Here is a 20,976-nt window from a genome sequence, read left to right as displayed (position 1 = left end):
CCCTAACTTTAGCCCCAACCCTAACTTTACCTCCAACCCTAGCCCTAACCCTAACCCTACCCCTAACCCTAAACGTGACTGAAATACGTGGCACTGAAATACGTGGCACTGAAATACGTGGCACTGAAATACGTGGCACTGAAATACGTGGCACTGAAATACGTGATACGTGGCACTTAAATACGTGGCACTGAAACACGTGGCACTGAAATACGTGGCACTGAAATACGTGGCACTGAAATACGTGGCACTGAAATACGTGGCACTTAAATAAGTGGCACTGAAATATGTGATATGTGGCACTGAAATACGTGGCACTGAAATACGTGGCACTGAAATACGTGGCACTGAAATACGTGGCACTGAAATACGTGGCACTGAAATATGTGATACGTGGCACTTAAATACGTGGCACTGAAACACGTGGCACTGAAATACGTGATACGTGGCACTGAAATACGTGGCACTGAAATACGTGCAACTGAAATACGTGGTACTAAAATATGTGGCACTGAAATACGTGATACGTGGCACTGAAATACGTGGCACTGAAACACGTGGCACTGAAATACGTGATACGTGGCACTGAAATACATGGCACTGAAATACGTGGCACTGAAATACATGGCACTGAAATACGTGGCACTGAAATACGTGGCACTATGACTGTCAGAAAATGTTCATTAAACGGTTAGGGGTGAGGTTAGGGGTAGAGTTAGGGTTAGGGTTTGGATCCCTTTATCACCTTGATGGTGGTGGGTGGCTTTTCAGTGTGTTTTCTGTTTTTTTTCGATAAAAATGCATGCGTTTTTAACGCAAACAAACGCATGTGCTTAAAAACGCAAGAAAATACTGCAGGTTGTATTTCTGAAAATGAACGCATGCAGAAAAAAACCGAATGCGTTTGAAAACGCGACCAAACGCGTACAAAAAAACCGCATGCGTTTTCAATGTTAAATATAGGGAAAAAACGCATGCGTTTTTTTGTGCAAAAAACGCTGCAGACAAAAACACAAGTGTGAAACCAGCGACGCTTTTTATAGCAAAAAAGTTTTTGCGTCTCCACATTTTGAGACCTATAATTTTTCCACATTTGCTCCACAGAGTCATGTGAGGTCTTGTTTTTTGCGGGACGAGTTGACGTTTTTATTGGTAACATTTTCGGACACGTGACCGTTTTTGATCGCTTTTTATTCCGATTTTTGTGAGGCAGAATGACCAAAAACCTGCTATTCATGAATTTCTTTTGGGAGAGGCGTTTATACCGTTCCGCGTTTGGTAAAATTGATAAAGCAGTCTAATTCTTCGGGTCAGTATGATTACAGCGATATCTCATTTATATCATTTTTTTTATGTTTTGGCGCTTTTATACGATAAAAACTATTTTATAGAAAAAATAACTATTTTGGTATCGCTTTATTCTCAGGACTATAACTTTTTTATTTTTTTGCTGATGATGCTGTATGGCGGCTTGTTTTTTGCGGGACAAGATGACGTTTTCAGCGGTACCATGGATATTTATATCAGTCTTTTTGATCGCGTGTTATTCCACTTTTTGTTCGGCGGTATGGTAATAAAGCGTTGTTTTTTGCCTCGTTTTTTTTTTTTTTTCTTACGGTGTTTACTGAAGGGGTTAACTAGTGTGGCAGTTTTATAGGTTGGGTCATTACGGACGTGGCGATACTAAATATGTGTACTTTTATTGTTTTTTTTTTTAATTTAGATAAAGAAATGTATTTATGGGAATAATATATATTTTTTTTTTTTCATTATTTTGGAATATTTTTTTTTATTTTTTTTTACACATTTGGAAATTTTTTTTTTTACTTTTTTACTTTGCCCCAGGGGGGGACAATACAGATCGGTGATCTGCCAGTTTGCATAGCACTCTGACAGATCACCGATCTGCGAGAAGTACAGGCTGCTTCACAGTGCCTGCTCTGAGCAGGCGTCTGTGAAGCCACCTCCCTCCCTGCAGGACCCGGATCCGCGGCCATCTTGGATCCGGGTCTGGAGCAGGCAGGGAGGTAGGTAAGACCCTCGCAGCAACGCGATCACATCGCGTTGCTGCGGGGGGCTCAGGGAAGCCCGCAGGGAGCCCCTTCCCTGCGCGATGCTTCCCTGCATCGCCGGCACATCGCGATCATGTTTGATCGCGGTGTGCCGGGGGTTAATGTGCCGGGGGCGGTCCGTGACCGCTCCTGGCACATAGTGCCGGATGTCAGCTGCGATATGCAGCCGACACCCGGCCGCGATCGGCCGCGCTCCCCCCGTGAGCGCGGCCGATCGGCTATGACGTACTATCCCGTCGGCGGTCATACGGGCCCACCCCACCTCGACGGGATAGTACGTCAAATGTCGGGAAGGGGTTAAAGGGGATGCGTGGAATTGAACTTGAAAGCGATACTGTTTTAGAACGGTAATATGATGATGCTTTGAGAAAGAATGTAACTGTTTTACATGAAAAGTTATATGTGTTTAAATTGTTTGAATTGTGAAATCTGAAAATAATGTTTTGTGAAAGGAAAAGATGCAGAGAGCCCGCAGGGGTAGAAGTAGAGATCTGCGTAGTTGAAAGTAAAGAAGTAATGATGAAGGTGAGGATAGAAGGTAAACCCTGCGTCCCCATAGAAAGTTACTTTGTTACTAAGGACAGAAAGCGAACCCGTAGGGGTTAGAGAGTGAGTCCTTAAAGGAGCCGAGTAGAGCTGGCTCAGAGTTCTTTAAACGAAAAGAATGTTATGTCTATACTATGTATAGTAGCGAAAGGCAGTAGGCCCTGGCTGAACGGGGCGGTCCTGTAAAAGAAAGGAGAGGCAGTAGGTCTGGTGCCATAGGGACAGGCGGTCCTGCAGGTTCAAAGTAGGAGAATGTGAAGTTACCCTACCCTGTAATGTGATTATAGGAAGGCCTTTGGTAAACTAAGAGTGTATGTTTCTTAAAGGCAATGTTAATTTATTGTTCCAGAATTTGCACTAAGTAGAATACCCGGTTGGGTAACAGGAGTTATGTATAGCCTGTAATTTATAATGTTGACTATGTTTGTAACGTTAAAAGTGTCCTCACCTCCCATAAAGGGAAGCCTGTTCAAGTATACTTATTGTTTTGCACTCAACAAAATTGTATGTCTGTTTACTAATCTGTATTGTTGTTTTTCTTCCCAGTCCCGGAGTACTGTGTTTAACCAGGGGGGAGTGCAGCGCCCCAGAGTCCTGGTCGTTGCAGTACTGTGGCTCTGCCACTAAGGGGAGCCATGGTACGTTCGATGGCACTGAAGGAGTTCCTCCAATCAGGTATCACAGACACCAATATGTTTCACAGCAGGGCCTCCGGGGGGAGCTAAGGGTGCTATTCATTAGGCCACTCCCCACCATAGTGGGTAAACTGGGGGTCAGGCAGGAAGTTAGAGTGAGAACGCTGACGGGATTGAACAGAGCAACACCCTGTGGCAGAGGGTGTTGTGAAGGGAGAGACTGTAGGGTCTCTGCCAGGGGTGGGATCCTGGCAGAGGCTTGGCATTGAGAGAACGTAACGGGACCGTGCCTGCTCAGCTTAGCGGCGGTGCCCAAGAAAGGACTAGAAGCGAGGCAGATTGTGCTGAGTGAGAAACGAGATCAAGCAGAAGGAGAATACCAGCAGGGGTTTTGTTGAAAGAGGCAGCACCCTGCTGAGGCGCAATACCGGTGGCCGGAACGCCGAGGGAGTGGATTAGAATACAGCTTCAAGCCATACTCCAAACAGCGGCAGGACAGTCGGTCTCAGGCGGGCTGTCTACCACATATCACCTATGAAGTCTTGGGGGGCAATTGCGGGAGAGGGGCGTCTCTAGGGTCCCGGAAGAACTCCAGGCCTACCTGACAAACGGGTGCCATTCCAACCTGAATACAGGGAGGGGTGGATTACAGAGGAACATCAAATCGAGTTGTGAGGGAACTTAAGAAACAGACACAACCGTTGTGGGGTCACTTTCCGTGAGCACAGCAGGGAAGGACTACAACACATAGCGCTAGAAGGAAGGCACAGATTTCCACCTGAGAGGAGGACTCTGGAGGTGCCATTGGACCGGCTGGACTTGCGTAGCCTGGTGAACCGTGTTCTGGACTGAGGACTCAGAGATCTCCAGTAAAGAGGTAAAGAGACTGCAACCTGGTGTCCTTGTTATTTACTGCGACCTGCACCCCACAACTGCACCGCTACATCGCTATCATTACTACCAACACCCACACCTTTCATTCTACTGTGCGCCCCACGGCAGGGTCACGGACCGGGGCCTAGCCGCCGTGACAACCCCAGAAGCAGAGACTCAGAGGCCCGGTACCGGGTACCCCTCGGCCCTGCGGCGGTGGAGGGGGCGCTACATATATATACACTGCACAGTATCAATCCTCCTGTCCTGTATATATACACTGCACAGTACCACTTCTCCTGTCCTATATATATATACACTGCACAGTACCACTTCTCCTATCCTGTATATATACACTGCACAGTATCAATCCTCCTGTCCTGTATATATGCACTGCACAGTACCACTTATCCTGTCCTATATATATATATATATATATATATATATATATACACTGCACAGTACCACTTCTCCTGTCCTGTATGTCCTGTATATGTACACTGCACAGTGCCACTTCTCCTGTCCTGTATATATGCACTCACAGTACCACTTCTCCTGTCCTGTATATATACACTGCACAGTACCACTTCTCCTGTCCTGTATATATACACTGCACAGTACAACTCCTCCTGTCCTGTATATACACTGCACAGTACCACGTCTCCTGTCCTGTATATATACACTACACAGTACCACTCCTCCTGTCCCGTATATATACACTGCACAGTACCACTTCTCCTGTCCTGTATATATACACTGCACAGTACAACTCCTCCTGTCCTGTATATACACTGCACAGTACCACTTCTCCTGTCCTGTATATATACACTGCACAGTACCACTTCTCCTGTCCTGTATATATACACTGCACAGTACAACTCCTCCTGTCCTGTATATACACTGCACAGTACCACTTCTCCTGTCCTGTATATATACACTGCACAGTACCACTTCTCCTGTCCTGTATATATACACTGCACAGTACAACTCCTCCTGTCCTGTATATGCACTCACAGTACCACTTCTCCTGTCCTGTATATATACACTGCACAGTACAACTCCTCCTGTCCTGTATATACACTGCACAGTACCACTTCTCCTGTCCTGTATATATACACTGCACAGTACCACGCCTCCTGTCCCGTATATATACACCGCACAGTACCACTCCTCCTGTCCTGTATATATATACTGCAGAATACCACTCCTCCATTCCTGTATATATACACTGCACAGTACTACTCCTCCTGTCCTGCATATGTACACTGCTCAGTGCCACTTCTCCTGTCCTGTATATATACACTGCACAGTACCACTCCTCCATTCCTGCATATATAGACTGCACACAGTGCCACTCCTCCTGTCCTGTATATATATATATATATATATATATATATGTATATATATATATATATATATATATGTATATATATATATATATATATATATATATATATATATATATATATATATATATATATATATACATATATATATTTATACTAGCTATTGAACCCGTTCTACGCCCGGGTGGTGAGCATTTATATTGGTATATGGTCTCCATCCTGGTATGTGCTTCTCCCATCTTGCTCTCCCATCCTGTCATGTGCTGCTCCATCCTGCGCCCCCATCCTGTCATGTGCTGCTCCACCGTGTCATGTGCTGCTCCATCCTGCATCCCCATCCTGTCATGTGCTGCTCCACCGTGTCATGTGCTGCTCCATCCTGCGCCCCCATCCTGTCATGTGCTGCTCCACCGTGTCATGTGCTGCTCCATCCTGCGCCCCCATCCTGTCATGTGCTGCTCCACCGTGTCATGCGCTGCTCCATCCTGCACCCCCATCCTGTCATGTGCTTCTCCACCGTGTCATGTGCTGCTCCATCCTGCATCCCCATCCTGTCATGTGCTCCCATCCTGCGCCCCCATCCTATCACGTGCTGCTCCATCCTGCGCCCCCATCAGTGCGGGCGGCTGTGCTGAGTGTGGGCGGCTGTGCTGAGTGCGGGCGGCTGTGCTGAGTGCGGGCGGCTGTGCTGAGTGCGGGCGGCTGTATGTGGCGCGGCTGTGCGTGGCTGTGCGTGGCTGTGCTGGGTGCGGTGGCTGTGCTGGGTGCAGCGGCTGTGCGTGGCTGTAGGCGGCTGTGCGTGGCTGTAGGCGGCTGTGCGTGGCTGTAGGTGGCTGTGCTGGGTGCGGCGGCTGTGCTGGGTGCGGTGGCTGTGCTCGGTGCGGTGGCTGTGCTCGGTGCGGTGGCTGTGGTGGGTGCGGTGGCTGTGGGTGGCTGTGCTGGGTGCAGCGGCTGTGGACGGCTGTGCTGGGTGCGGCGGCTGTGCGTGGCTGTAGGCGGCTGTGCTGGGTGCGGCGGCTGTGCTGGGTGCGGCGGCTGTGCGTGGCTGTGCTGGGTGCGGTGGCTGTGCTGGGTGCGGTGGCTGTGCTGGGTGCGGCGGATGTGGGTGGCTGTGCTGGGTGCGGCGGCTGTGGACGGCTGTGCTGGGTGCGGTGGCTGTGCGTGGCTGTAGGCGGCTGTGCTGGGTGCGGCGGCTGTGCTGGGTGCGGCGGCTGTGCTGGGTGCGGTGGCTGTGGTGGGTGCGGCGGCTGTGGGTGGCTGTGCTGGGTGCGGCGGCTGTGGACGGCTGTGCTGGGTGCGGTGGCTGTGCGTGGCTGTGCTGGGTGTGGCGGCTGTGCTGGGTGCGGCGGCTGTGCGTGGCTGTGCTGGGTACGGTGGCTGTGCTGGGTGCGTCGGCTGTGGACGGCTGTGCTGAGTGTGGCGGCTGTCGCCACCTGATTCATTTCCGCTGCCATTTTCTTGGTCCTGCTCCCGGAATCGGCGCCTGCGCAGTCCGCGCTTTCCGGCGCCATTTTCTTGAAGACACACTGCAATGTGTCTTCAATAAAATGGCGCCGGAAAGCGCGGACTGCGCAGGTGCCGATTCCGGGAGCAGGACCAAGAAAATGGCGGCGGAAATGAATCAGGTGGTGTAAGTAACAAATAGCTGTGGCATGAAGTGCCACAGCCTCATGGCACAGCAATTTGTTACTTGCGCTACCTCATTCATTTCCGGCGCCACTTTCTGTGTCCTCCTGGTGCCGGAATCGGCGCCTGCGCAGTCCGCGCTTTCCGGCGCCATTTTCTTGAAGACACACTGCAATGTGTCTTCAATAAAATGGCGCCGGAAAGCGCGGACTGCGCAGGCGCCGATTCCGGGAGCAGGGGGACATTCATGGCCCGGAATCGCGTCGGTGGAACGGGTCAGGAAAGTATACTCACCCTCCGCCTCCTGGCTTGTCCCTGCTTCTCTGTTGGAGATCGCGGTGTGCGTTCAGCGCTTACGCATACCGCGATCTCCTGGGAGCGTCGCTCTGTGGGATCCAGACTGCGCCGGCGCTTGCGCTTGCGCAGTCTATAAAGGCTTCGGACAGAGTGACGCTCCCAGCGTTATATTATAGATGTACAGTGAACAGTACCACTTCTCCTGCCCTGTTCTCAGAGAGGTGACATTAGTGTTTGGGAGGGTTAATATTGGTTTATTATTTTCAGTATGCCTATAGGAAAATAAAAAATATATTTATTGGAAAACCCATTTAAGTGGATTATGCCAAGTAATCCCCTTTCCCGAGAACGTTGTAGTTGCTGGGGTCCGACCGCTGAGACCCCCATGATCTCGAGAACGGGCGCTATAAAGAAGTGGTCGATCATGTGCACTGCTGCGTCATTCACACATGGCTCTTCAAATAATGCCTTTAAGAGGACTGTTGAAGGACACAACACAGTATAGCAAAATCCACTGATCGGGTGTGGGGGGAGTTTTATAGTATGTGGGCTGGTGGGGTTTGTGTTTCAGGGCTGCTTTTTTGTCCCAGTCCGGCCCTGGACAGCTCTGTAGGGAGGCTGCCATACTTTATACTGGTTTCACTCCTTACATATTGTAGGGCAGCTGAAGGGTTCAGGTAGCAGTGTCATCTCCCTGTGCTGTTCTGTTAACTGAATTACTTGGGTCAAAAGTTTGAGATATTCTTCCACAAGCTTCTCAAAATAGTTGGTTGGAATTTGGGCCCATTCCTCCTGACAAAACTGGTTTAACTGATCCAGGTTTGTAGGTCGCTTTGCTCACACCTGCCTTTTCATCTTTGCTCATAAATTTTCAATAGTATTGAGATCATGGCTTTGTGATGGCCACACCAAAACATTGACTTTGCTATCCTTAAGCCACTGTCAGGTCTCTGGATTCCCTGTGTCATTTGTCGTACTTGTTGCCCTTTTCCAAGATGGCGTCTACTGCCTCGCATCTGCTCATGTGATCCGCCTTCCCTGTCTTTATAACCCTGGTTCACATTCCACTTCTCGCTTGTGTATTCTGCTAGTATTCCTGGCTTGTGCTGCAAGAGACTTTCCTCTTCAGATACTCCGGCTCCGCCTCCTCAGCAAACCTTCCCAGCTTTCAGTGGTGTTTTTGCTGCAAGCTGTTTTGCCTGTGTTACTCCACATTCTTCTCCTGCCTGCTAGTACATGTAAACTCTGCTTGCTGCAGCTAATCTAGTTTGGTATCAGTGGCCAGTTTATTTGACTGTTTCTGGACTCAAACCTGTGCTATGCTTCTTTTTTTTCTTTTATTATTATTATTATTATTTATTTATATAGCACCATTGATTCCATGGTGCTGTACATGAGAAGGGGTTACATACAAATTACAGATATCGCTTACAGAAAGCAAACTAAGGGTACGTTCACACAGGACTTTTTTGCTGCTTTTTTTTGCTGCTTTTTTTAATGCTAATTTAGGTGCATTTTTTTGTGCGTTTTTGGTGCGTTTTTTGGGTACGTTCACACAGGACTTTTTTGCTGCAGATTTTTGCTGCAGATTTTTGCTGCTTTTTTTATGCCAATTTTCAGCTGCTAGGACACCTCACAATGGCTCTTCACACCTTACTACCAGGAACTCCCTCACAATAGATCACAATCAGGACACCTCACAATGGCTCTTCACACCTCACAATGGCTCTTCACACCTCACTACCAGGAACTCCCTCACAATAGATCACAATCAGGACACCTCACAATGGCTCTTCACACCTCACAATGGCTCACAATGGCTCTTCACACCTCACTACCAGGAACTCCCTCACAATAGATCACAAACAGGACACCTCACAATGGCTCTTCACACCTCGCAATGGCTCACAATGGCTCTTCACACCTCACTAACCACATCCCTAAGCTCTTGGCTGTGAGATCCCTTCCTGCTGGCCATGATTTTCTGCACAAAAAACGCAGCAAATAATGCTACATGCGTTTTTTCAGCGTTTTTGCAGCGTTTTTTTCATCACCCATTCAAGTCAATGGGTGAAAAAACGCTGCAAAAACGCAGCAAAAACGCTGAAAGAAGTGACATGCCCTATGTCCAAAAAAAGCAGCAAAGCAGAAAAAACTGATCAAACAAAAAACCAACGTGTGTGCATGAGATTTCTGAAATCTCATAGGCTTTACTGGTACTGTAAAAAGCAGCTGAAAATTAGCATAAAAAAAGCAGCAAAAAAAAGCAGCAAAAAAGTCCTGTGTGAACGTACCCTAACAATTACAGACTGATACAGAGGGGCAAGAACCCTGCCCTTGCGGGCTTACATTCTACAGGATGGTGGGGATGGAGACAATAGGTTGAGGGTTGTAGGAGCTCCGGCGTTGGTGACGCGGTAGATTCGGTAGTGGTGAGGAGGCAGCAAGGTCAGTGCAGGCTGTAGGCTTTCCTGAAGGGTTTTCAGGTTCCGTCTGAAGGATCCGAATGTGGTTGATAGTCGGATCGGATGTGTTGGGGCAAGGAATTCCAGAGGATGGGGGATATTCTGGAGAAGTCCTAGAGGCGGTTGGGTGAGGAGTGGATAAGTGTGGAGGAGAGAAGGAGGTCTTGGGAGGACCGGAGATTACACGAGGGGAGATATCGGGAGATTAATTCAGAGATATATGGAGGAGACAGGTTATGGATGGCCTTGTAGGTCAGTATTAGTAGTTTGAACTGGATACGCTGAGGGAAAGGGAGCCAGTGAAAAGATTTGCAGAGGGCGGAAGCGGAGGAGTAGTGAGGAGAGAGATGAATTAGTCGGGCAGCGGAGTTAAATATGGACTGGAGAGGTGCAAGGGTGTTAGCAGGGAGGCCACAGAAAAGGATGTTGCAGTAGTCAAGGTGGGAGATGATGATGGCATGCACAAGCATTTTAGCAGATTGACGGTTGAGGAAAGGATGGATTCTGGAGATATTTTTGAGCTGGAGGCGACAGAGGGTGGAATCAGCTTGGATGTGCAGTTTGAAGGACAGGGCAGAGTCAAGGGTTACTCCGAGACAGCGGACTTCCGGTACTGGGAAAAGCGTGATGTCGTTAATTGCGATAGATAGGTCAGGTATGGAAGATCTATGAGATGGAGATGCTTCTGAACTCTTCTCTAGTGACTGCAAACCCTGGTATGAACTGTGTCTTATGATCTGCTTTACCCCAGAGGGTGCTACGCCCATAAGACTTTGCCCACAGCAGAGCTGCAAATGAACTACTCCTAAGAAGGACCTTAGTTGTGCACATCCTGCATCCACGTTTGTGCATATAAACACTGACTCTGCCTGCAGCAGAGCTGCAAAGCATCTTTTCCTGATATCACCTTATTTGCTGTGTTTTGAACTTGCTCACGCCCTGCACCTGTGTTTATTTGAATAATACAGACTTTACACTTTACTTTGGTTCTACTGCCTTGTTTGTCTCAAGCCAAGAGATTCCTGAGTGTACCACTAAAATTGTCACAGCCACTTTTGTTACAATTTTGGCAGTATGCTTTGGGTCATTGTTAGTGTTGAGCATTCCGATACCGCAAGTATCAGGTATCGGCCGATACTTGCGGTATCGGAATTCCGATACCGAGTTCCGATACTTTTGTGATATCGGAAATCGGAATCGGATCCATATTCATGTAAAAAATAAAGAATTAAAATAAAAAATATGGATATACTCACCTCTCCGGCGGCCCCTGGACCTTACCGCTGTAACCGGCAGCCTCCGTTCCTAAGAATGAGCGCGTGAAGGGCCTTCGATGATGTCGCGGCTTGTGATTGGTTGCGTGCCGCTCATGTGACCGCTCACGCGACCAATCACAAGCCGCGACGTCATCGCAGGTTTAGGGCCTCATTCTAGGAATTTAGGACCGGAGAATGACATCGCAGCTTGTGATTGGTCGCATGGCGGTCACATGAGCGCACGCGACCAATCAGAAGCCGTGACGTCATGGAAGGCCCTAAACGCGCTCATTTTAAGCAAAGAAGGCTGCCGGTTACCAGCGGTGATGTCCAGGGGCCTCCGGAGAGGTGAGTATATCAATATTTTATTTTAATTCTTTATTTTACCCAGTAATATGGATCCCAGGGCCTGAAGGAGAGTTTCCTCTCCTTCAGACCCTGGGAACCATCAGGATACCTTCCGATACTTGGTGTCCCATTGACTTGTATTGGTATCGGGTATCGGTATCGGCGATATCCGATACTTTTCGGGTGTCAGCCGATACTATCCGATACCGATACTTTCAAGTATCGGACGGTATCGCTCAACACTAATGGCGACATAAATCTTTTTTTAAAACTTAACAAAAATTCATAGTACATTTTTAAAAAAATCAGTTACAGAATTGTACTTTTTTTGTTATTTCACCATGCATGGAATTTTTTTCCCGGTTTTTAGTGCATTACATGATAAAATGGATGGTGTCATTCAAAATTACAACTCGTCCTGCAAAATGAAGCCCTCACACAGTTATGCGGATGGAAAAATAAAAAAGTTAGAGCTCTTAGAAGTAGGGGAGGAAAAAATGAAGCCCAAAAATTGAAAATCGCCCTGTCTGGAAGGGCTTACCAGCTCAAACATCATTCATACATCATAGTAAATCCACTCCTACCTGTGTAACATAATGCTCTCTTCTTTTTGTAGCATCCATCATCATTCCATTTTCCTGAATCTTTAGGACGTTTTATGTATATTTCAACACAATCCTCTTTATGCCGTCTATTATTCGGTTCTCCAGCACCCCAGTTTTTAGCTTCATCTGTAAGTGTCTTATTAGTTCCCACCCAAGTCCATGTGTTGTTAATTTTCCTGATTCCTATCCAGTAGTAAGTAGGGTTATGTGGGATATTTGTTTCAAGGTATTCAATCTCTTTTCTATTTTGAATGGCCACTAGATCAGTATAATTACTCTGGCAAAATAGTCGAGCTTGCTCATACTCCATGGATTCCTTTGAATAGTGGTATGTCCAACAGTTAACCGGAGAGAACATCAATACACCTGGAACACAAAATATAACATCAAATTGTTTATTTTCATGAGAAATGAGAGTATTTTATTAAAATATTTAGTGAATATATCTTGAATACATTGCCATTAGAGATGAGCGAATAAAATCTAATGGAAAGGAATTCTGCTCGAATTTTGCAAAAATCCATAATCCCCAAAATGCTGATTTTTTTTTTTGTCATTGGCTTCCTCATGGATTCAGCACACTGGCTGCTGTAATTTGCCAACATTAGGTACCATAAAGCAACATCATATAAGGCTTAAAAAAATTAAGTTCTAATATTCTCCTCACAACTCACCTCTCTGACCCAAACACTCCTGATAGTCGTCACAAATACTGTTTTCAGCGCATCTTCCGGTTCTCACCGCAAGTGCTCAAATCATCCATAAAGTCACAATGTGTGCCATGACATAGGACATAGCACATAATGGGATGTAGTGACCTACCGCTTGCCTGGACAGAACATTTCCAGGCAACATCAGATTTGGAAGTATTGGCTCAGTATGAGACGCCAAGGTAGTTCAGTGGTCTTAGCATCGATCGAAGAGCAGACATGTGATGCTAAGGAGCGGAGGGGGTCCCAGAAAGGGGAGCAGTGACTGAGTATAAGTATTTTTTTCATATTTTACATATTACTAGGGATGGGCGGACCTGTGGATGTTTTGTTCCATTGGGTTCAGACAAACTTTATAAAAAAGTTTAGTTTGGGTACCTGAACTTGATCCCAAACCTGGATATCATTCAAGTAAATGGGGGGCCTGAACATCGCAGCAGTTCTCATGCTGTCATGTGTGTGACAGGGTAGGAAACTCCAGTTCTGAACAGTGGTAGCCTTACTGAAGTCACAACCGGTCACAGCCAATGGGTATAGCAGTTCCCATGTTGTCACACAGAGAACAGTTTGTGAGCCAGCATCTGTGACTGGCAGTGACCAGGGTACTGTAATCATTGTACGCCTGGTCTTGCTGATGGCAGCAAGAGCAGGCAACACTGATGAGAGTATTCAGCAGCCTGTGCATAGTAAGAAAGATGTTGGTGAGATATACCATTAGTGCAGTGTGGGTGTAGCTTACATAACTTACTGTGCAAGTATTTAGCTAACAATTAAATAAAAGAAAAATATGGCATGGGGGTCCCTTTTATTTTTACTAACCAGCTGAGGGAAAGCACATAGCTGGGAGCTGGTCTTCATAGTCTGAGAAGGGGCAATAGCCATGGAGCATCCTAGGTGATTAATATAACCTCAGAGCTGTCTACGTAGCCTTTACTGGTTATTAGAAATAAGGACCAAAAAAAACATGAAATGAGGTCTCCACTATTTTCAAAACCAGCAAAGGGTAAGTAGACAGCTGTTGGCTGATATTAATAAGTTCGGAAGGGGCCTTGGTATTTTGGCCTATTCCCAAACTAATAACACCAGCCCTCACCCGCACTAAAAATGGCGCATTCAATAGGTGCATCAATTCTGGTGATTAGCCTTGACTCTTCCCACTTGCCCCGGTGTGTTGTCAAGTGGGATAATGGTTTTGCAGTTGATGTCAGCTGTGTAATGTCTACTGACTTCTACACCAAGAGTTAGTAATGGAGAGGTGTCTATCAGACACCTGATTACTAACCCTGTAGTGAAAAGTAAAAAAACACACACATAGATAAAAGTCCTTTAATTGTATAGAACACTCCTCGACCCTCTTTTACCCATTTATTACCATTAAAAAAGTCAAATTATCTAAAGGAGTCAGCCATAAATCCATCACATGATGATCCCCAACTCTGCTACATCTTGAGCGTGTGTTGAGCAGTGACATGAGTAATGCGACCGCTCAGCACACCAGCCAGCACACACTGGTAGCAAGAGTTGTGAGCTGTTTTTATTAGGCTGAGAAAATCCATGGACATTGGCCCCTTCTCAGAATAATAACACCAGCTCACAGCTTTCTGCTTTCCCTCAGCTGGTTATTAAAAATAGGGAGGACCCCACACTATTTTATTATTTATTTAAATAAGCTTAAAAAAATGGCATGGGGCCTCTCTATTTTTAATAACCAGACAAGGTAAAGAAGGTAGCAGAGGAATGAAACACTCAGCTGTCTGCTTTACCTTGGCTGGTTATAAAAAATGTATGGAGCCAACTCCTTTTTTAAAATATTTATTTAAATAAATTTAAACTTTCTGTCTTTGCTAGCCAGAATGGCAGCAGTTTGAAGGCAAGTAATTTGGAAATGTTGACATTCACAAACATGGCTCATGGATGGCTAGGAGAGTGTTTCTTCTTTCTCTCGAATGTTTGAGGGATGGAAAGCTGAACACTTCCATGGGACAGTGTGGAGATGCTCATTGACACTGGTGGTCGTGTTGTCACATCCTCTCTTTTCGTTGAGGCAGGTGGCCCTGTTGATAGTATTGCAGCAAAACAGGGAGCAGGAAGAGGATTAGATTTGTCATGCTTTTTTAGATATGTACTCCAATGCACCTCATGCTTAGATTTCAGATGCCTCATCATGCAGGTGGTCAGAAGATTTATGCCTCGCTTCTGGCCCTGACAGCACAGCATGCAAACCACCTGCTGCTTGTTGTCAGGACATTGCCTGAGAAAATCTCATGGTAGCGAGCTCTGTTGGCTGTATTTTGTAAAAGGCTGTGGTTTTTGTTGTTTGGCCTTAAAGTGTTTTCAGAGTGTCAGTGGACACTGCTGCAGTTTTATTTATATAGAGTTGTGTTAATTCCAAAGTGCAGAATAGACAGGCTGTGTGAGCCTTGTTTGTGTGTATGTCTATGAGAACCTCTGAATGAGATAAGAGGTGGAGTGATAGAGATAAGGGATTTTCTTCTTGTGAAACTCAACTAAAAAGTGAAAGGAAAAGAAAAAAAAAACAATCCCTGAGCACGTATGAATGAATGATCACATAAGTATCATTACTTATCTAAGTGTTGTTGAGGGTCCAGGATGAATGAGTTGTGGATATTTTTAATGTACATTTAATTTACATCTGAGATTCAGTGAAACCTGTGTTATATATGGTTTGATACTGGATAGGTTTCTATGTATGAGTATATGTGGTTTGGCCAGACGCGGTCAGAATCAGCTTTTTCAAGTTGTGCAGTGATTTGCCTGTATAGAGAAATTGTTTTTAATTCCGAGAGGATGAATGTTTTGTAAACTGCTTCTGTGTGTGTGAGGCACAAAGCTCTGATCAGCGCGAAATACCAGATGGGAGGAGGGAAGTGCACCCCTGCGCTACTTGCTTGAGTTTTCTCCCCTTTGCGCTGTGGGCCAGAGAAGGGGGGGCCATGTATTGCATTCTAAGTTTCTCTGTCCTTGGTTTAGTACACGCTGAGAGATTTGTGTTTAAAGCAATAAGTACTGTATGAAATTGAAAGTGATAAAGAACTGTGCCTATTTTTAGAGGAAAACTTGTAAGTGATTGAAAAGATTGGTAAAAGATTCACCTGCTTCAAGCTGAGTGATTGATATAGCAAATTGAGGATCAGCAGAGGAGGTAACCAACTGCACGGCTGATGTAGTGTACGGAGTAACCTGCTACAGTCAGTCTACGGCATTAGGTGGTGGAACCTTGCCGTTCATGGAGCTGTGCTAGCCAGCTGATTTACCGAGTGGTAGGTAGTGAACCTGCTCGGTAAAATCCTTTAAGTCCACCGAGTGGTAGGTAGTGCACCTGCTCGGTGCCACCGAGTGGTAGGTAGGGAACCTGCTCGGTGTTGTTGAGCGGATAAGTTGAAGCCATGGGCAACTTATTCTGTGTGCAGTCAGGGCCCCCAATGGGATCCACAAACCGCTGTATAGATTGGAAAAAGGAAGCAGTGAAAGATGTGAAATCAATATTGAAAAAAAGGCAAAAATGCCAGTGAGTGGATGTTTTGTTGTACAAAAAGGCACAGACAAAGGACGAAAGTAAGGTGTATTATGAATGTTTTGATGCTTAAAAGTCCGACTATGACTGACACATTACTGCTACTGTTATACCTTTGTATAACCAGAGACCCAGACAAGACAGATGGACTGTGGTCAGACAATCCCAGATTGGAGAAATACTTGTATGATCTGTGCTGCAACCCGACCTAAGAGAATTACACTGAATCCTGTCCAGACAAGATCACATGTAGTGACATAAGAAGCTGACACAGGATTGTGGTTGGTGGATAGTGGGGACATTAACTTTTGGGAGTAGGCTGACAGTAATCCTTTTGGGAAGGAGCTGTAGACCAGCATGTCATGTCACCCCCAACCGGTCATCTTGTCACCCCCACCACCAGAGAACCAACCACATCAGGTAGGGTAGGACAGATATAGGAGTATTATCCCTGGAGGCTCTCTGACTAGTTAGCTACGCAAAAACAATTGGCTGACCCTAAGAACCAACCTTTCCCATTTTTCCAATAAAGACAATATGATGGACGTATAAGTGCACCTGGGCAGGCCTAGGTAGTTAGTGAGCACAAAAGCAGGTGACTTGCTAGGACACATAATTAAGACACATACAGATGTGACAAAAGAAGAGAGTGTAGAGATGTACTTTAGACGGTTACAGCTTAAATGGGAAGACATGGGGTACAGTCCAGTAAACCCACTTGATGTTAAAGTATTGGTAAATACATTCATTGACGGTATGACCAAAGACTTACGAGACGCAGTACAGACAGCTAGACCTGAATGGAGGAATGTAGATCCAAAAGATCTCCTGAAAGTTGCTAAAGGAGTTGAACAAACTAGGACAATAAGACGACGTGTCATGTATGCTGGAGTACAAGGAAAACAGTAGAGACGTAATGAGAGACCTAAAGACTTAGAAACCGTAAAGTGCTGGAATTGTGGAGAAAATGGACACTCAGACCAATCTTCCACCTTCTTCACCTCCAGACTAGGAAACTGACTACCCAGTGACAAATGTGTGCCCTGTTCTTGTCCCCTCCGGACCTGGTCCGTCCTTGATGGCCACCATACCAATGCCGGGAGGGAAAGAGACAGAATTCTTGATTGACACTGAGGCAGCCGGAACCGTGGTACACAAAGACTTGATAATGCCAGATATGATTACTGACGAGACTGTGGAATACGTGAGTGTAGAGGGACAAGCGACTGAAACCCCTATGACTAAACAAATAAGACTAGAATCACGAGACCGTGCTTAGAAGAGCTGCTTACAAACTTATTGTCAGTGACAATACCCCTATGGATTTGCTGGGAGCAGAGTTGAGTGCTGGCTAGACCACCATACAGTACTCTCCTGAGGGTATTACAGTCACAAGTCCCCTTTCATATAAACACTTGGGGCAGAGGGACGCCAAGGTCTTCCACGTGCACATTATACCACAGGTAAATCATGCCCAATTATAGTTACACTTAATTCCATTCATTTGCCAGTTAAGTAGTTTCCTTACACAAGATGGTATAGTTACCGTGTATTTCAAGGTTGTCTTCATATGATATATAGTTTGTTAGCCATTCATTATATTGGCTCAAACCATAATCACTGTTTATTTGTCCTTTCCACTTCTTATACCTTATCGCAAGCAACTGGTATTAATATTTGGCATTTTTCAAATCCCTTCTTTTTATATTTGGAACTGTTAGTTATGGATTTACATAGGGCTACTACCTTCTTAAAATTAGCTTGTGCTTTGCTGTGGCCTATGGCATTGTGCTCTCCCATTTTACGACTCAGTATCTTTCGTAAATATATATATTTTCATATATATAATTTTCTTTTGGTAACATATTTTGTGAATCAAATTTAGTTTTCTTAAGAGGTACTCTACCCAATCAAATACGGGTATAAATAGTATTTGGACATTAGTGTCTGATTCATATAAACACGTGTGTAATATTTCACAAATGGTGTATATGGCAAGAGTGGGGAAGGTAATGCCTGACACCAGAATGTCTGAGGACAGGGAAAAGAGTCAGGTACCAGACACCGTTTGGGCAAGGGGAAAATCTGATGTGGGTCGATTGCCCATTCCCCTTGTTTTGATTAAATTAAAAGAAGGAACCACTCCTCTTTGGTTAAAGCAACACCCCTTTGTATCCCATTGAGAAGAAAAAGGACCCAAGGGTTCCCCTGACACAGAATAGTTCAGGACTTACAGGCCATTAATGATGTTGCAGTGAGTGTCATCTCAATTGTCCCTAATACACATACCATACGGTCACAAAATGTTTCACAGTCATTAATTTGGCAAAATGCATTCTTTTCTATACCCCTGCACCCTGACTGACGGCATCTTTTCTCTTTTACTTGCGAAGGTAAACAATACTGTTGGACGGTCCTCCCAAAAGGGGGAAAGAACTCCCCAACCATCTATTCAACAGCGATGGCAGGGATTCTTGAGCAGTGGCAACCACCTCATCCACAGACTGTACTATTGCAGTACGTGGATGACCTCTTGCTCTGCTGCCCGGACCAGACGTCCTGCTACAGCTATAGGTTCCTTGCTGTGTTTTTGGCAGAGAAGGGTTGCAAGGTCTCACATGACAAATTACAGTATTACAAACAAAAGGTGACATTTTTAGGACATTGTATTGCTGAATGTACAAGACACCTGACTGAAGACAGAAAACAGGCAATACAAAATCTCCCTTTACCCAGGTCACACCAGCATCTACGTATTTTCCTAGGTTTGGTGACCTACTGTAGGCCTTGGATAAGGTCTGCTTCACAAATGATGCAACCACTCTATGACAGGTTGTCATCAAACCCCTACAATCAAAAAGCAATTGATTCCTTCTATTCTCTGAAGCTGCTCATTGTGTCAAGCCCCGGCCTTAGGCATTCCAAACTATGATCAGCCATTTTTTCTTATTTTGAACAGAGCAGGGAGGACATGCTACTACATACTGACACAGCAACGTGGAGAGGAACAGAGACTAATAGCTTACTACTCAGCACAATTAGACCCAGTGATTAGAGGGTCTCCTACGTGTGTCCGTGTTGTAAGAGCTGCTGTATTACAGTTAGGCATGTGAGCTCACACTGACTTTTTCTTTTGACAATTTGTTCCCCACATGACATTAATGCCATACTCATACAAGTTCAACCAAAACACCTGTCTATGGATAGACAGAGCAGACTCGAATGTGTTCTAATACTAATTCCTGAATACGTCACCCTCAAAAGACATAGTGTTCTGAATCCAGCCACTCATCTGCCTGTGGATTCAGAAAAGGGGGAATTGGTGACAGCATTAGAAAAAAAAAGAGTACACTGGTACGTTGACATGACGCACAAACATGACTGCATAGGAACTGATGAGTCAGGAGACAGTATGTTACATATGTTCATGGAAAAAAAAAAAACCTGTTCCTAATGCATATTTTGAAGTTTTATTTTTGTAGATGGCTCCAGATACCACCAGGATGGGCGATTCTACACTGGGCATGCAGTAGTATCCTCACATGAGGTAATCCGAGTTGAACCACTCCCTCCACACATGTTGGTGCAGGAGGCTGAGTTGAAGGCGCTCACTGAGGCGTGTAGAGCTGCTGCAGGTAAAGTCGCTAATATTTACACAGATTCGAATTGTGCATGGGGAATATCCCATGATTATTGCCCTGTCTGGAGAAGCAGAACGTTTCTTACATCAGCCGGTAAGCCCATTAAAAATGCAGAGCTGATGAAACAATTAGTGGAGGTATTGACGTTACCAGTCCAGGTTGGCATCGTCAAGGTAACAGCACACACGGACGGTGACTCTGTGGAGGTAGAGGGCAACAGAAGGGCGGACGAGGCTGCTAAAGTAGCAGCAAGGCGGCCTAGGGAGCAGTGGACGGTGGCGGAGAGTCAGCGTATTCCAGCCACACTGAGCCTAGATGTCCTGAAATCCCTCCAGCTGCCCAAACAGAGAAGGAACACGGGGGAGAATGGGAGCTGAGCTGAACTCAAAAAGAGTTTTGGGAGAATAAGGATAAATTGTATATACCAAGGTCCCTGTTCCTAATTATGGCACAAGCAACACTTGGCCCCACTCACACCTCAAAATGTCACATGTGTCCATGGTAGATGCCTTCCGGATCGCTCCTGGTTTCAGTTACGCAGCAGCAAAGCTCGTACGGTCATGCCTCATCTGTGCACAGCACAACCCTGGTAAAACAGTAAAAATCCCTAAGAAAGCGACACCCAGGCCTCTCTACCCATTTCAGAGACTGCAGACGGGCTACATACAGCTACAGTGTGTGAAAAATGTCCTAGTATGTGTAGATCTCTTCTCTGGTTGGCTGGAAGCCTATCTGGTAAAATGTGCAAATACTAAAGCGACTGCAGACAACCCAATGAAAGAACTGATCTGCAGGTATGGTGTCCCAGAAACCACAAAGAGCGATAGGGGTACACACTTGCAGGCCCTGGGAGTACAGCAAGCATATCATGCACCATATAGACAACAAAGTAGTGGGAAAATGGAAACACTAAATGGGACACTTAAACTGAAAATTCAGAAGCCATGGCAGACACAGGAAAGAGCGGGGTAGAATGCTTGTCTCTTGCACTCTTTCTAGTCAGACACACTCCAAATAGAAA

At 45.7% G+C, this 20,976-nt stretch overlaps 1 protein-coding gene across 2 annotated transcripts in view; it reads right to left on the bottom strand.

Annotated features, from left to right (window-relative positions):
* Positions 1 to 20,976, bottom strand: part of LOC143787905 (L-selectin-like) — a 507,551-nt gene that overhangs the window by 383,066 nt on the left and 103,509 nt on the right. For both annotated transcript variants that reach the window (XM_077277060.1, XM_077277062.1), the window contains exon 3: positions 12,049 to 12,435. In XM_077277060.1, coding sequence (XP_077133175.1) covers positions 12,049 to 12,435 — 387 coding nt within the window. The remainder of the gene's footprint in view (positions 1 to 12,048; positions 12,436 to 20,976) is intronic.

This window comes from Ranitomeya variabilis, chromosome 8 (assembly GCF_051348905.1).
Source record: "Ranitomeya variabilis isolate aRanVar5 chromosome 8, aRanVar5.hap1, whole genome shotgun sequence".
In the NCBI taxonomy this organism is placed as follows: Eukaryota; Metazoa; Chordata; class Amphibia; order Anura; family Dendrobatidae; genus Ranitomeya; species Ranitomeya variabilis.
The sequence above is the reverse complement of the archived record's forward strand: the minus strand, read 5'-3'. Positions and strand labels throughout refer to the sequence as shown.